The 16,015-nt window shown below is 41.8% G+C and overlaps 1 protein-coding gene across 1 annotated transcript; it reads left to right on the top strand.

Moving 5' to 3' along the window:
* Positions 1 to 2,626: 2,626 nt before the first annotated feature.
* LOC104283900 (glutathione S-transferase 3) lies at positions 2,627 to 12,155 on the top strand. Its single transcript, XM_009882140.1, has 6 exons — positions 2,627 to 2,728; positions 6,670 to 6,721; positions 7,470 to 7,602; positions 9,423 to 9,564; positions 10,719 to 10,850; positions 11,382 to 12,155. Exons 1-6 carry the CDS (start codon positions 2,642 to 2,644, stop codon positions 11,523 to 11,525), a joined length of 690 nt encoding a protein of 229 aa, XP_009880442.1. The 5' UTR covers positions 2,627 to 2,641; the 3' UTR covers positions 11,526 to 12,155.
* Positions 12,156 to 16,015: the final 3,860 nt, after the last annotated feature.

Genomic DNA, 16,015 nt, shown 5'->3' on the forward strand with positions numbered 1-16,015 from the left:
GGGGGAGGCACTGCTGCCTCGCTGGTTAAAAGCCGTGTTTGCTTCTTGGCTTCTTATTTCTCATTCGCGCTCCCTGCGTGACTAACGTGGCTTGCTGTGATCTCTCGTCCCCCGTCGCCCCCCTGTCGTCCTCTGGCCCGCTTGGCTCTCGGCGCAGGGGGCGGGGGCCGTGCTGGGGTCAGTTTGCCATTGGGGTGGCTGATGAGGAGATAACCTCCCCGGCCACGGGCCGCTCGCCCTGGGCTTAACTGGTGTTTGCACAACAGTGAGTACTCCGGCATTTCTCATCACTTACGTGAGAGCTTGCTCCTTTCTGCTCTTTGCCTCCAAGCCAGCTTACCAGCGTGATGGCTCCCTGTTTACTAACATGAAGCACTCTTCATCTCGTGTCTGCAAAGAACTTGTCACGAGTGGAAGGGGTTGGAGTTGATGGCCCGGGAGGCTGCTACCTGCCGTACGCTGAGTAGGGGACTTTCACCCCAGGTTGGTGTTACTGTGATGGCGTGGGGTAGAAAAGAGCAGCCGCTGGTGGGCTGAGGGCTGCTGACTGCAAGCAGTGAAAGCCACGTCCTGGAGTCTTGGGTCTGCAGGTCATGCCAGGCGCAGCCCGTCTCCTGGCCCTCTTCACCAATGTTCTTATGGTCTGTGGGGCTAGTGTGGGAGCGATGACTTCTTGCACAGATAGTTGTGTTCGCTTTTTCCCCCTGTTAGCCCAGGTGGTCTTCATAAATCACAACAAGGGGGTAAATTCAGATCCTTTTTTTCCCAAAGTCCCTTTTGCTGTTGAGATATCAGGCTGAGGGGAATGGCCAGCTACCTGCCATTGCAGCTCCTGGCTGCAAATCTCCGTTTTTCCCTCCTTCTGGTGAGAAGAGAGGGGAAGGGAGAAGCTCTTTGGCCATCCCCAGGGCACTCTCTTTCCATGAGATGTCAATTCACAAGGTGGACTTTCTCTTCCAATACTGCATGGCAGGATCAATCTTAGGAGCCAGAACACTACAGCTTGCTTCAAAGCTTCTTCATCCCCCTGTATTTACAAGACAAGCATCCACCATGGCTATACCTTCTGTTTGCCTTTCCTGCATTGATGTGTGCTTGGCAACAGTGACTTGCTTATCTGCTGTGACATGTCAGTTGGCCTGCTAGGAGCACGTCTTAGGAAGGTACACTGAAGAAAAGTGACTCTTCTCGTCCTTTAATTTCTAAACTTCAAGTTAAAAATCAGCTTTGGCTTTTTTTCTTCTTCTCTGAATAAATTCAGAGCTGTATTACAAGCTGTATTACAAGCAACTCCTGTTTCATTCTGTTCTTTCCTGTAGTTCACACTGATACTTTTCTTTAGCCTTTTTTTTTTTTGTTTCTCATGTGCTGTTGTATTTATTAGCAGTGTAGATACTACTCAGCAATGTTTTTGTTCCCAGTGACTTTATCTAGGAAGAAATGGAGGCCCCTAAGCAGGCGTGAAGGGCCGAATAGCCTGGCTCGTTTGAATTCCCGTGCTCAGATGCAGCCTTGTATTTTGTGTTCTATTTTCGTGCCTGTTGGCTAACAAGTGGATTGCTTGCCTCGTGTGTGCTCAAGGTCTTTCAAAGGTCTCTTTTTCCCTCTGCTTATGAAGGAGCTTTTGGAACATTGGGAACTGGGGGTTATTGTTTGCGTGCCAACAGGCTCTTTTCCAGGATTGCTTGAACTGTGGATTGGCATGACAAGAAATCTCCCTACGGAGGGAAAACAGCAAGGAGTTGCTATTCTGGAGCTCTGCATTTGAAATGCCAGTGTGATGAAATTTGATGCTCCCTTGTTTTGTGGCTTTACAGTGGAATCCAATTCCAAAAATGAGACCTAGACACTAATCTGTTCAAAAAATAACAATTAATAGCCTTGTTTATGAAGCCATTCAGGAACTAAACGCTGCTTGCAAAGCATGGTGTATTTGATCAGCTAAAAAGTCTATAAAGTTTTGCTTAGCAACGGGGTTTATTAATAGAAAGAAATGCGACCAGTAGAAGGATAAGTAGTGCAACAGTCTGAATCTTTGTATTTTAATCTGGATTATTACAGAAGAAATGGGTCGTTTTTTCGAAATTTCTACTGATTCCGGATCACATACTTAACCTGGATCACCACAGCTAGAAAGAAAAGCGAGAGGCTTTGAAAACACATTCCCATACTTCACCTAAGTATGCGTAGAATTAATGTTTAGATACTTTGGGCATTCTTTCATGAAAAGACTGCCAGATTTGAAAAATCTGCCTACTGCCTCTTCTCCCCTTTGATCAAAACTTGGCTTTCAGTGGTGATTGAGTAACTCTAGTGCTAAAACTTACATTTTCTAAAAATGTTAAGGATTTTCTTACTGGTAACTTTATTTTTTCCCGTTATCTCCTACATAGCAACTTGATGCTTCCTTTTCCTGAACTTCAGGGAAATGAAGGCTATGGAATACTGTGACTTGAATGTGCCGCAGTAAAACCAAATCAGTTCAGACTGAAACTTTACTGAAATACTTGGTCAGCAATTGACTTAAATTTTTGTCATGTGAGTGACCTGCGAACCGTTATTCCAGCTGACATCAGATTTTTGTATTGTTATTAACTTTATATCTTTTACAGCTATTTTAGGTAACCAGAAGCTTGAAGTCATGGCCGGAAAACCGAAACTTTACTACTTTGATGGAAGAGGCAAGATGGAGTCAATTCGCTGGTTGTTAGCTGCAGCTGGGGTCGAGGTTTGTTTTAGTGTTTTTAACATTGGGCTGCACGTTCGTAAGTGTGTCTTTAAGGCAGATCACAGGTTATTAACCAGAAAAGAAAGGGCATCCCAAGATGCAATAGTAAATGAGCATTGGCTGTTCAGTGCAACTAAACACTCATACTTTAGGCACAGAAAAGTATGGCTTCAAGTTACATGTCTTCTGAGCAATGACACTGTAAACCAGTTTCATGCTTAATGCAAGAATGCGTAATGCTTAATTAAGCATTTGATTACTGACCCAGAGCTGTTGAGATGAATGATAGATGTGTTCCTGGTACGACAAGGGTTCCCTGTGCCAAGTAAAACAGCAATGAATTTGCTTTCTCTAGTCTTTCTGTTTTCAGTTGGATGCTCACATGCAGATTTTTATTTTATTTTTCACTCCACTGGCTGCATCCTCCACAATAAGTTATAGCATGAGATATATTTTTGTCTTCCTTGCACCATTTAGATGAGGCATAACAGGGTGAAGTGAGCAAACTGACCTACATGTATAGGAAAGTTGGAAATCTCAGAGCAGGAAGAAAAATATAGGGGTAAACCAGAGAAGCAAGACACTGCTTTATTTTTTTTTTTTGGATGGGATATAATTTACTTATTCATTTGCTATCTATCTTGGTGATAAACTGATAATTCAGTTTGAGGACAGAAAGGACTATTAGTTGCTCCGAGTTTCCTCTTTTATACAATCATAGAATTGTCTGGGTTGGAAGGGACCTTTAAAGACCATCTAGTCCAACTCACCTGCAATGAGCAGGGACATCTTCAACTAGATCAGGTTGTTCAGAGCCCCATCCAACCTGACTTGGAATGTTTCCAGGGACAGGGCATCTACCACCTCTCTGGGCAACCTGTTCCAGTGTTTCACCATCCTCATTGTAAAAAATTTCTTCCTTGTATCTAGTCTAAATCTACCCTCTTTTAGTTTAAAATTGTTACCCCTTGTCCTATAACAAAAGGCCCTACTAAAAAGTCTGTCCCCATCTTTCTTTAAGTACTGAAAGGCTGCAATAAGGTCTCCCCCGAAGCCTTCTCTTCTCCTAGCTGAACCACCCCAACTCTTTCAGGCTTTCTTCATAGGAGAGGTGCTCCAGCCCTCTAACCATTTTTCTGGACCTGCTCCAGTAGGTCCATGTCCTTCTTATGTTGGGGGCCCCAGAACTGGATGCGTTACTCCAGGTGGGGTCTCACCAGAGTAGAGGGGCAGAATCACCTCCCTTGACCTGATGGCCATGCCTCTTTTCATGCAGCCCAGGATACAGTTGGCTTTCTGGGCTGTGAGCACACGCTGCTGACTCATGTCCAGCTTGTCATCCACCGGTACCCCCGAGTCCTTCTTGTCCTCAGGGCTGCTCTCAATCCCTTCATCGCCCAGCCTGTGTTGGTACTGCGGGTTGTCCTGACCCAGGTGCAGGACCCTGCACTTGGCCCTCTTCAACCTTATGAGGTTTAGACAGGCCCACTTTTTGAGCCTGTCCAGGTCCCTCTGGATGGCATCCTGTCCCTCAGGCATGTCAACTGCACCACACAGCTTGGTGCCATCTGCAAACTTGCTGAGGGTGCACTCCAGTCATGGGATTCATTCCACCAGGTTTCAGTAATGGCAACTAGGTCGTAGCTTTCTAGCAGCGCAGTAGCTTCCAGCTCTTCCTGTTTGTTGCCCATGCTGTGTGCATTGGTTCAGCTGGGCTGTTGGCTGTGTCACCTTCTTAGAGGAACACCCCTTAATTCCTTTGGATTATTTCACTGGTGTTCCCCTGTTGGCTCCTATTACCTCAGGAGCCCCTGGCTCATCTCCGTAAGATTTCAAGTGTGCTGCAGTGTAACCAGCACATCTCAGAGCAACAGGCTGCAGGCCCTGGCTAGCACCCTGTTCCTCTAACTTTGGTGTGTCATCCCACAGCTTGTCACAGGCAAGCCTGATATTATTCCCCTCCCGCTTCAAGCCTAGTTTAAAGCTCTGTCAATGAGCCCCACTAGCTTGTGAGCAAAGACCCTCTTGCCCCTTCCAGAAAGGTCAGCGCTATCTGACACCAGCAACCCTGGTGCCATGTAGGCCATCCCATTATCAAAGAAATTAAAATTGTGTCGGTGATACCATCCATGGAGCCATTTATTAATAGACTGGGCCCGTCTGTTTCTACCAATGTCGTTGCCTGCAACTAGAAGGAGAGAGGAAAAAATAACCTGTGCTCCAGATTCCCTCACCAACCATCCCACAGCCCTGAAGTCTTTTTTGCTTGCCCTAGGATGCTGCTTTGTGTCTTCATTGCCACCCATGTGGAAGAGCAGCTATGAGTCTGCTCTGAGGGCTGGACCAGACTAGGAAGTTTCCTAGTGATGTCCTTAAGCTGGGCCCCAGGGGGGGCAGCAGACTTCCCTAAGAGGAGGATCTGTCCAGCGTATTGGACCCTCTGTTCCCTTCAGAAGAGAGTCGCCTACAGCTATAACCTGTCTCTTCTTCCTTTTGGAGGTGGTCATGATACAGGGGGTAGGCCTTTCTGATCTTGGCAACACCTCTGGTGAAGATGGACCATCATCCACATCATCCATTGACTGGCCTTCCACATCCAGAGCCTTCTACCTGTTGTACAGAGGCACCTGGGAAGGTGGGGTGAGCAAGGAGGGAGTTCACCTGCTGCCCCACGTGTGGACTTGCCTCCATCCATTCCTCTCCTTTAAGCTACTGCCTTCAGACTGGTGGGGGGAGGATACAGGGTCCCCTTGATCTTATTTTGTTAGTGGTTTTTTTATATAGTAGGCTGTTACACTTCACATGGTTACCCCTGGACTGAGACAAGGAACCTGAATTTTTCAAAAACACCACCAATATTTATTTGAAGGCCTTACAGAACACACAACTTGTCGCTTCCCTGCATTGTTTGTTCCTGTGTTTTAATTCCCTCTCTCTTTTCTTTTTTTTTTTAATCTAAAAAAAAAAAAACAAACACACAAAACTGTTGGCAGGTACCAATTAATAGGTTTTTCCTTGGGATATTCTTTCCCAGCTTTTCATCAGCAGAAACCTGGGTTCTGAATTTTAGATGCTGTGATCACACTTACAATGGTTGAACATTGGCACTGCAGTAGTATGCCTATATGCCTAATCTGGGGTTTCCCTAGTATAGTGAGTCTTAATTATTAACATAAGTTGCACGTATTTTCTGAGAGAGGTTGTCTGAGGAAAGATCCTTGGGAGTCCATAGCTAGGCATCTAGGGACTGGTAAGCTCAATCATTTTCTAGTCTCCATGGCCTGCATTCACTATACACATGCATAGCACATACAAACACTTACAAGTAGGCATATAACTTTGATGCCTTAGTCTCAAACTGAATTCCTCCGTAAGTAGCACTGATAGGGCCAGCCATCCTCAACCATATTGAATGTAACTGCATCGTTCTGATCAGGCAATTCTGTATCTTTTTGTTTCTCATTTAGTGAATAAATTAATCTTTAGGTGTCCTAAACGTGCTTCTGTACTAAACTTCTCGCTGGGCATAATACTTTTGTAAAAGCTTTGTTTTAACTTTCCAATAATTTATTCCTGTCTAGCTCCCAAATCAAAATATCCCACAGCAGAGATTTTTTTCCACATACCAGAAAGTATTTTAAGGACAGCCTAGTCTGTATTGTTGACTGTCTCACACTAAATTGCCTGTTCAATACCAAACAAACTATCCTCACTCCAGTTCTTATTGCCTTTTTTTTCTGCTAGGGTTGCCTTTAGCAGCATTTGTCAAATATGACAGTCCAAGAGGGTTTGCCCTTCGTATTTTCTCCCTTAGAGCCATATTTGGCATGGAAGGAACCATGATGTATATTCTCGGTTTTTTATGATGCTTAAAAAGTTTACCTGTTCTAGAAATGTGAAAAGACACTCATTTCCTCTTCTTCCTCATTCTTTTTTCTCAGTTTGAAGAAGAGTTTTTGGAAACCCGAGAGCAGTATGAGAAGCTCCTACAAGGTAAGTCCACGTGAAACCTCAAAAGTGTGACCAGACTTTATTACAGAGAAGATGTGTCAAAAGAGGACTTTGAAGACTGTGTGGGGCTTTCTTTCCACACAGCAGAGAGGGAAAATAAACTGAGAGCTGTGAACAGCTGCAGAGACATATTTTTTTTTCCATACATAGACAGATGCAATTGAAAATTGAATGTCTTTCCAACCTGGAGAGTTTCCCAGGCCTCTGGGTTGTTCTGTTCTCTGTTTGCCTACGTGTCCCACCTGCTTCCCCAAACTTACCCTGGGCTTCAGTAACTTGAAAAAATGTATCCTAAATCTTCATTGAATATCCTGATTTAGCTTAAGATACTGGTTATAAGAGAGAAATTTTGGAATCTGACATTTGCTTCAACTGTGTTTTAAATAATGGAACAGATTTTTTTTTTATGTATTTAGAATTAGACAATTTTTACTCAGTTGATATGTTTAGTGTGATTGTCTCCACTGTATTTCGATTTCAGCATAAAAGCTGCTGTACACAGTCCTGACAGCAACTTCAGTGAAATTGGATGTTAATCCACAATAATTGTGTTCTGCAGTTTAATTTGTCTGCGCCACTGTAACTTATTGTTTGCATGGAAGAACTCCAGTTTAATATAATGACTACCCACAGCAAGCTCACCATCGAAGTAATGATCTTCTGAAGACAACAAGAAATCTGATGTGGTGTTACTAGATCCGGTAGAATAATGTGTGGCTTTCCCTTTTAGGTGGATCCCTGCTCTTTCAGCAAGTGCCCTTGGTAGAGATTGATGGGATGAAGATGGTGCAGACTAGAGCCATCCTCAGCTACATAGCAGCAAAGTACAACCTCTACGGGAAGGACCTAAAGGAGAGAGCCCTGTACTGTAACAGTACTACTCTTCTTGAATTTATTATAGTAGCTTAGATACATCTAGAATTAATTGCATACTTGCACACCCAGAGAATCACCTGTGTGCCTCAGTGACACACAACTTCCAGGGAGCCTGACAGGCCACAGTTAGATGCAAGCCAACTGATTTGTTCTAATTTGATTATTTTTACATAAAAGTATTTGAGGTAGGGGTATACTGTGCTTTAGTAAAATATTAATACAGGTTGATGCAGGTATTCGAGAGGTGACTGGCGTGTAAATGTTGAACTACTTCTGCAAACAGAAAGCTTTTTGGAAAGCAATGGTTAGTTTTTACCTTTTGGCTGCAAAATTAGATCTGTCGTTGATGTTATCTGTGATTGCATGATGTTCCACAGCACTGTAAAAAGTGCACGGTTTAGGTCTTTGGGAGTTGGGGAAGGAACAGCTAAAAGCTGTTGGAAAAACTTCTGGTTTCATGTGAAATTAAATCCAGGTCTTGATGTTGTGTCTACATGAAAGAAAAAAAATATGATTGGGCTATCTCAATACGTAACCTTTAAATGTCCGTTTCCTATTGTTTTTCAAAAGAAGGAAAGCTAAAGGTCAACTAGTAAAGCATCTGACTTTAATAGATACTTCCCAGTAAGCTGCCATTAAATGGTGCAAATGGTTGGAAGAATTGGCTGAAGCAGGTTCAGGGAATTAACAAAAATAATGAATATTCAGACAGGAGCCTCAGTCATAGCTTATCAGCTGCTTTGTGTTGTTAATAAGCTGTCATTTTCTGTAGCTTGCATTCCTGGTGTACCTCCTCCTTCAAACAGAATTCTCTTCTATCAAGTTTTAGATTTAGCCTGAAGCCTATTCCTGCTGTTTTACCAGCAAATATAAATGAAGTGTATTTGTTGATTTGTTCTTGGGTAGGGGGAAGGAAGAATCAGTGTTTCGGGGAAGCAAGAATCAGTGTTTCGAGGAAGGCTTGCTGTGATTAGCTCCACGTTTAAGTACTTTGGATAGCTGATCTTGTACAGTGTGGAACTGCAGTTTTGGAAAACTGGATAGGTGCAGGCAAGAAACTGGCATACATTAGGGCTTGCAGGAATATCTGATAGCTTCTTATTGCACATAACATGTTTAATCCTTCCAGAGGCTTTTTCGAGAAGCTATTGCCTGACAACAAAAACTGCAATTAAGTCTCATTACACAGCAGGAACTCAAATCTTTTATGACACAGGATGGTTAAAAGACTTTGTTAGACTATTTTACCAGATATTTTATTCATATTCATGAGGACTTAATTTAAATTTGAGTCTTGTCTACAGTACAAAACCTGCTGTCAGAGCTCTGGAAAAATGGATAAAAGGGACAATCTAAAGAACTGCTGTGGTAATAATTTAGCTAGATGCAGAACCTGGTACTCTTCAGGTTTCCAATCCCATTACTAATCTGTTTGGCACAACTTGGACTTTGGATAAAACCCTGAAGGTGGGATACATCCAGACGACTAAGACAGTTGGGGATGACTCTTATGTGGTGCTGAGTGTTTCTTTGGTGTTTCTGAAGCAATCTGTAACACCGAAGTTAAACTTTTTTAACCTCTGTACAATCCTGTTTAATCCTGCACGGTGAGGCATGTAAACTGCCAACAACACTATAAATATGAGTGAGACTCAGACTGTGACTTTTTTTTTTTAACTGCAAAAATAATTTTCATGGGGGGCGTGGGGTGGGAAATTCAACTTTTACTATCACAACACAAATCTAAGAAAACTCTGCTTATGAAGGTACCTTCTTATTTAAGGTTTTTGTTTGCTTTGTTTTTAAGGATTGATATGTATGTTGGAGGAACTGATGACCTTATGGGCTTCATTTTGATGTTCCCATTCTTATCGGCTGAGGATAAGGAGAAACAACGCGCTGTTATAGTTGAAAAGGCAACAAGCAGGTATTTCCCAGCATACGAAAAGGTACGTCAGAGGATTGTTTCCTTCCATCGTTCTGGAAGGATAACAAAGGGAATGCTGGGTATTTTACCAGAAGCAGAAGAAAGAGAAAGGTGTCAGTGCAGTACTTTAAACCAGGACATCATACTGTCTGCAGGGTGGAGAGATGAGAGGGAGGTCAGAGCAGTATGAGACAAGTTGGGGTGGGTTATATGTAGAAATTCCTAAGTAAGATTTCATGGTCAACATCATAGAGTAACATCAACATTCAGACTGAAGAGTCCCACTATCCCCTTTGGCTCGAAACTGTTATGATCCAATGAATGTGTAAACATAGCTATATAGAGTTAAAATACCAACTTCTTGTTTTTAAGAGAAATGAAACTGTGTAACTTGCATTGCAAAGCCTATGCCATTTTAGAATAGCAAATTGTCAGCCTTGATTAGCAATTCAAATAGCTCTACATGGGTTTTTTGACCACAGTAATACACAGTTATCACTGCTGTCTTCTAGTCTGAGTGATCTGCTGCATAGGCCATACTGGAATCTTGGTGTTTCTCAAACCGATCCTTTGAGAGATAGGACCCAAGAGGTGCTCTCAATGGAAATTAATATACACAGACGGGATGATCTGGCAGAAAAAGCTGCTTTTCTGTTTTAAAGACTAAAGGGAAGACAGTTTCCTACTTAAAGACCAGCTTTTCTACAGATGGCTGCCAGAGTTTATTCTGCCCCAGATACCACTTGTATCCTAGCCCCAATGCTTCAGGCTAATCACCTCTCTTTTACAGTTTCTGTTTTCTCATTGAAGCTGTTACTACATACAGAGAAATTTAAGATTTATTAGGCTAGACAGGAGTGAATACCAAGGAGATATCTAACCCCGTAGCCCAGAAGGTGGAGTTACCTAGGGCTATAGGAAGGAAGGATGGGTAAGAGAAGCCCTGGGATTCTACACTGCCACTGTGAGGACTGCTCGTAGATATCCTGTAAAATGATCAGTGGCCACAGGCACCATGCCCACATCCCCCCCACGAGTAGTATGCCTAGTTGCGTGGGAGAGAAAAGTGAAAAGGAGGCAGTAAGTATTGTCAAAGAAGGTGTGCCTGTGCGTTTTGAAAACATCAGCCCTAGCTGGCTATCCACATCTGAATGTTTTCATTTATAACACCTCTAGGTTTTGAAAGACCATGGGCAGGACTTTCTTGTTGGCAACAATTTTAGCTGGGCAGATGTTCATCTTCTTGAAGCCATTTTAATGGTAGAAGAGAAGAAGTCAGATGTGCTCTCAGGCTTTCCTCAGTTACAGGTACCTTACGCTTATATGGCTGGAAATGTGATAAATGATATTTCAAAGTCTGGTGTGTGTAGATGATTTCACAAAACAAGCATTTGTCACTCATCTTTCATTGTAGTCTTGCTCTTCTTGCTTTAGGAAGAACCTCGTAATATGTTTCATCTAGACAATCTATTATTTTCTGGAGTAATCCCTGTACACATCTGAAGAAATCCACCCTCCCTTTTTTTTTCTCTCCTCTCACCAGCTCTGTGATACCTTTAAGCAGAAGGTATTTTCTGGATCACAGGAAGTGATTTGAGTAAAGTACACATCTGAAACCACAGATAATTGTTTCCACTTCATCCCATATCAATACAAGACAGACGGCTGTTTTATTACTGTTTAAAATAACAAGGTTGAAATGAGGAGAGCTAAAACTGTATTTCCTGTCTTGCCTCCATGTACAACTTGTTAAAGGATGTTACACAAATCAGTAAAATTGTTTTTTCTTGTGTTACTTTCTGTTCTGTGAATACCATGTACTTACTGTTTACCTTTTAGGCATTTAAAGCAAGGATAAGCAGCATCCCCACAATCAAGAAATTTCTACAGCCAGGAAGCCAGAGAAAACCTGTTCCTGATGATAAATACGTGGAGACTGTGAGGAGAGTTCTCCGCATGTATTATAACATAAAAGCAAATTAGTATGCCTGGCTAAAACAACAGCTGTGCTCGGTTTAAGAGAACTATCAGATTGCACGTGTATAATTATACTGCAGAGAGAAGGTGAAGGGATGTTTGAAAGGAGTTTCAATGGGCAGGATCTTGTGTTCTCTTGTACAAAATACAGTAGGCAGGTATCTTCTGTAACACTTCACTACTTGCCTATATTTTTCCTTCACTCTTGAGATTTTTCTGGTAATTTTAAGCAAGTAAAATGGCAGTAAGCTTGCTGTCTTTCTGGAGACTTTTTTGAAGAGCGAAAAAGAAAGAAATGTGAGTTGCTGACTGACAGGTACAGCATGTTCTGCCACTTCTGAGGACTTTCTTCTGAGATCCAGATCAGATTTCTTTATGATGATTGCTTCCAATTCAAGCCTTTATTGGTTTTAGTATCATTGTAGACAAATGGAACAAGTATTTTTTAAAAAAAGTAGGAGGGAGGTGTTTCTCTTGCCAGTTCTATTGGACATTACTGACTTGCCTGAAATGTCACCATTGTGCCTATATAAGTAAACTTTTATTATTGAATTAAGAAACAAATTGACGGCCAAATGGCATTTTTGTGTAACTGCTGTATCTAGAGGATCTGTTCTAATCAAATAAACTTTTTATTTTTATGTGGTCATGTTGTGTTGTGTCATGAATGGAAGTTGAGGCTTGCAAACTTAATTTTTACTTTTCTTGGAGGATAGATTCTTTATACTTGATATGAAGGGGATCCTTGCTAACCCATATGCCTCATTCAAAGGCATTAATTCCATTTGCATTTATAAACCAGAGAAGGGAGGTGTTCTAAATTTTGTAGTAAACCATCACACAAACTTGTATAGTTCCTGTCTAAGGTCTAATACCTGCCAAGCTCAAAATGTTATTTCTTTTCCTCTTTTTTTTTTTTTTTAATCTATGGTTTCAGCGGATGGCTTGACAAAGGAATTTCAAATGTTTTTAATCACTTTGATAAATGGCACTTATGCTTTGAAAAGCTGCACTGTAGGATGTTATCTTGGGGTTATCTGTTATTTATAGTTCTATATTAATGATATAGTTTACAAGAAAAGACTTGTGCTGAATCCCTGATGGCATTGTTTAATTCCTCTGTTACCTACGGGTTGAGAAATAAGATGCTGCTTGACCTTGGAATGCAGTGAGTACACTTGTCTGTTATTTGATGAACGAGTTGCCCACTTGAGAGCTCATCAATCTCTCCAGCTTCAGCATGACTGTAGTTCTCAGCACTACAAATACTTTTCCCTTATTGCCAGGAATACAAAGTTTATACGCTGGTTTATCTGTCACCTGCCTTCCTAATGACAATTGCAATTACAGTTTAGTCCTTAGTTTAATCTCAGATTGGTTTAATATGAAAATTTGGAAAACCCTGTAGTTGTTGATATTAATTCCTTCGCTAAGTGAACTTTTTCTCCAGAATATGAGGAAAGTTGTGGTATAATGCTGCTCAAACAAATGTTCTGCAAACAAAGATACAGAAGATGTAGGAGGTGACTGCCAATACTTGTTGGTGATAAGCCTAATAGGCGATGGCCACACCTTTTAGTAAATAGGGTGGCACAGTAGCGGTGAATGTGAATAGAAGACCTGTTAGTACAGACACCTTGTCATCAACACCGTATGTGTTTGGGACAGGGTTACCTCAGCCTAGCTCAAGAGTGGCTGTGTGGCTGGAATGCCATTTAAACTGCATTTGACAAACTCTTGGAGCATATCTTTCAGTTTATTTTGATCCAGAAAGAATCCAATTTGTGCACTCCAAGATCACACTGTGACTGGAGCCAAAGCACAGTTAAAAAATTCATTTTAAAAACATACTCCTGTTACAGCCCACTAATATAGACATACCCTGTCATGCTCTGTGTCTGGCCCAACTTATGGGTAATTTTCTGATATTTCAGTAAATCATTGATGAGAACTTGTATTCTGTTTCGTTATTTTTTTATTTATCTTCTTGATTTGGTTTGAGATGAAGACACCTAAATGTGTTTAGGAGAAGAGAAGGCTCCGGGGATATCTTATTGCGGCCTTCCAGTACCTAAAGGGGGCCTACAGGAGAGCTGGGGAAGGACTTTTTACTAGGGCATGTAGTGACAGGACGAAGGGGAATGGATATAAACTGGAAGAGGGCAGGTTTAGATTAAACATTAGGAAGAAGTTTTTCACTTTGAGGGTGGTAAGGCACTGGAACAGGTTGCCCAGAGAGGTTGTTGAGGCCCCATCCCTGGAGGTGTTCAAGGCCAGGCTGGACGTGGCCTTGGGCATCCTGGTCTAGTGGGAGGTGTCCCTGCCCATGGCAGGGGGGTTGGAACTTGATGATCTTCAAGGTCCTTTCCAACCTAAACCATTCTGTGATTCTATGGTTTATATATAAACTAGTATGCACCTTTCCATTTCCACCGTTTTTGTTTATGCTGTCATCACAGGGCTACATGGTGTGACTCTGTCTAAGGATGTGTCATTTCTTATTTGGATATTCCCACACAGGTTTGTCAGTTTAGTTTCTAGCCTGTACAGACTGACACGTCTATAGACTATTATCACGATCTTCCAAATTCTGGGCTAACTAGAGAGGAAATCAGCTTATATCTAAGTCTTCTGTAAAAAAATCCCCATACTGAGTGTCCTTGAGTCCTGGTACAGCTATCTAGCAGTAATTATTTAGGTCTTTAGCTGACTTTGGTAATGCTTATAAGACAGATCAGAGCACTTTAGTTCTGTTACCAGCCTTAAAGACAGTAGTAAGCAAAGAAGATATACAGATGTTTGCTGCCTTTCTCCTATGTCTCTCGATGTTGCTGGGGCAATAATTCCTGGCTCAAAATTAGTTAAGAACACGATAACCTCAGGAATTGTTTCACTTTTAACTGTCTCAAAGCACTTAGGTGTTAAACAGGCAGTTTTGATGTATTTTCCAAGAAAGACTTGGGTTTGTCTACAACCCTTGCTCTGATAAGACCTTTTTATGTACAAGTCAGCCTGCGGCATCATTCTGATAGCCAGGCAAAAGTTATGCTTGGTGGGAGTAAGGGTTGTGGTCCTACACAACCTGTTTTGGTTTAAAACACTCGCTGTCAATGGAATTGCAAGTTCATTCCCATTGAAAGTACTGGGAAAATTCTCATCGATTTAATAGTGAGTCAAGGATATAGGCTTTAGTACAAGTTATGGTTTCTGATGACTGTATGGGATCTTTACTCTGCATTGTGTTTGCTTATATTTTGGTAGGTTGCAGTTAATTCTGATGGAGCTTTAGTGTTTGGGTGAGCACCTCTGAAGGTGGAAAAGAAGTGCCAGCTATTTGTAGGGATTTTGCAGATCTGCCTGCCTGCTTCTTGTGGCACTTCTTCATACCTGACTATAGCAACACTAACTGAAAAAAACGCAAGATGCCAAATTCAAGCAAAACGAGTCAGACCAGCAGAGTGGAAGGTTCCTAACACTGCCTACAGCAGGCATTTGACAGATTTTTCTATGCTTAGTAGAGAGATACAAAATGCCCTGCAAGGGCTATACTTTATTTCTCATGTCTTTACTGTGTACCCTATTCATAGTGAATAGTTCCGGCTGTGGTTTTACAGCCAACTCTCTCACTAAAAAAGACAGGCCTCCCCTGCCTACACCATCTCCTTCCCTGCTTTTCTTGTCCTACTATTTACACATACGCTGAACGAGTTGAAAGATCTAGACTTTTTATTTTAAGGGTGATTTTTTACTGGCTCAGACAATTAATCACACAGTCAACTAGATTGCTGGTGCCAGCACAAGTTAGGCAGTAAGAACAAGTGTCTGTGAGCCACAGAGGAGGTATGACCACGTTCTTAATTGTACTGTTTTCAGTTGTGTAGATCAGCTTAAGCATTTGTAAAACTACTGCCAAAACATACTGGATACATGAGTACAGCAATTAACATACTCTTAGAAAATAACTTTTTGTAAGTGATTTTCATTTAGTGAATCACTTTCCTGATCTCTGAGAGGATCATCGCTGTGCTTCCTGTACAATGCAGTTACCAGTATTGCTTTACTTAGGCACAGAAATGCATAATTGAAAAAAGATGTAATTTAAGGTAAGAATTTTTTGGTTTTACCTCCATAACAATCAACTTTCAACACCAAAATGTCTTTGTTCCTGGCCTGTGTCTAACAGCATGCTGTATCTCCATCCCAGTGTTGAGGGCCATGGGAAAGGTGGCTGCAGCCTGAAGTCATCTTTCCTGACTCACTTACCTTGTTACCTTTCTGGTTCAAAGGACTATTTCTGGAAAGCAGAGACCAGTCTAGGAAGTTACTGCAAGGTAAGATATTTGACAGTCTTGAACACTTCTACCAGATTTTGTTACTTTGTGTACTACCACGCAAACCAGCCTTTCAGTCTTCCCAGCCTGAGGAATATTAGCTCAAAACGATCAAAGGAGCATGCATTTAGTGCTTAGGCTCAGGCTGCCAGCTGCCATCTTATT

The sequence above is a fragment of the Charadrius vociferus genome, unplaced genomic scaffold (genome assembly GCF_000708025.1).
Source record: "Charadrius vociferus isolate BGI_N301 unplaced genomic scaffold, ASM70802v2 scaffold113, whole genome shotgun sequence".
In the NCBI taxonomy this organism is placed as follows: Eukaryota; Metazoa; Chordata; class Aves; order Charadriiformes; family Charadriidae; genus Charadrius; species Charadrius vociferus.

Excerpts from the sequence above, each read along its gene's own strand:
- LOC104283900 (XM_009882140.1), top strand. The coding sequence starts at position 2,642 with ATGGCCGGAAAACCGAAACTTTACTACTTTGATGGAAGAGGCAAGATG. Across the intron at positions 6,722-7,469 it reads GTATGAGAAGCTCCTACAAG|GTGGATCCCTGCTCTTTCAG; the intron begins GTAAGTCCACGT and ends TTTCCCTTTTAG. Across the intron at positions 10,851-11,381 it reads CAGGCTTTCCTCAGTTACAG|GCATTTAAAGCAAGGATAAG; the intron begins GTACCTTACGCT and ends TTTACCTTTTAG.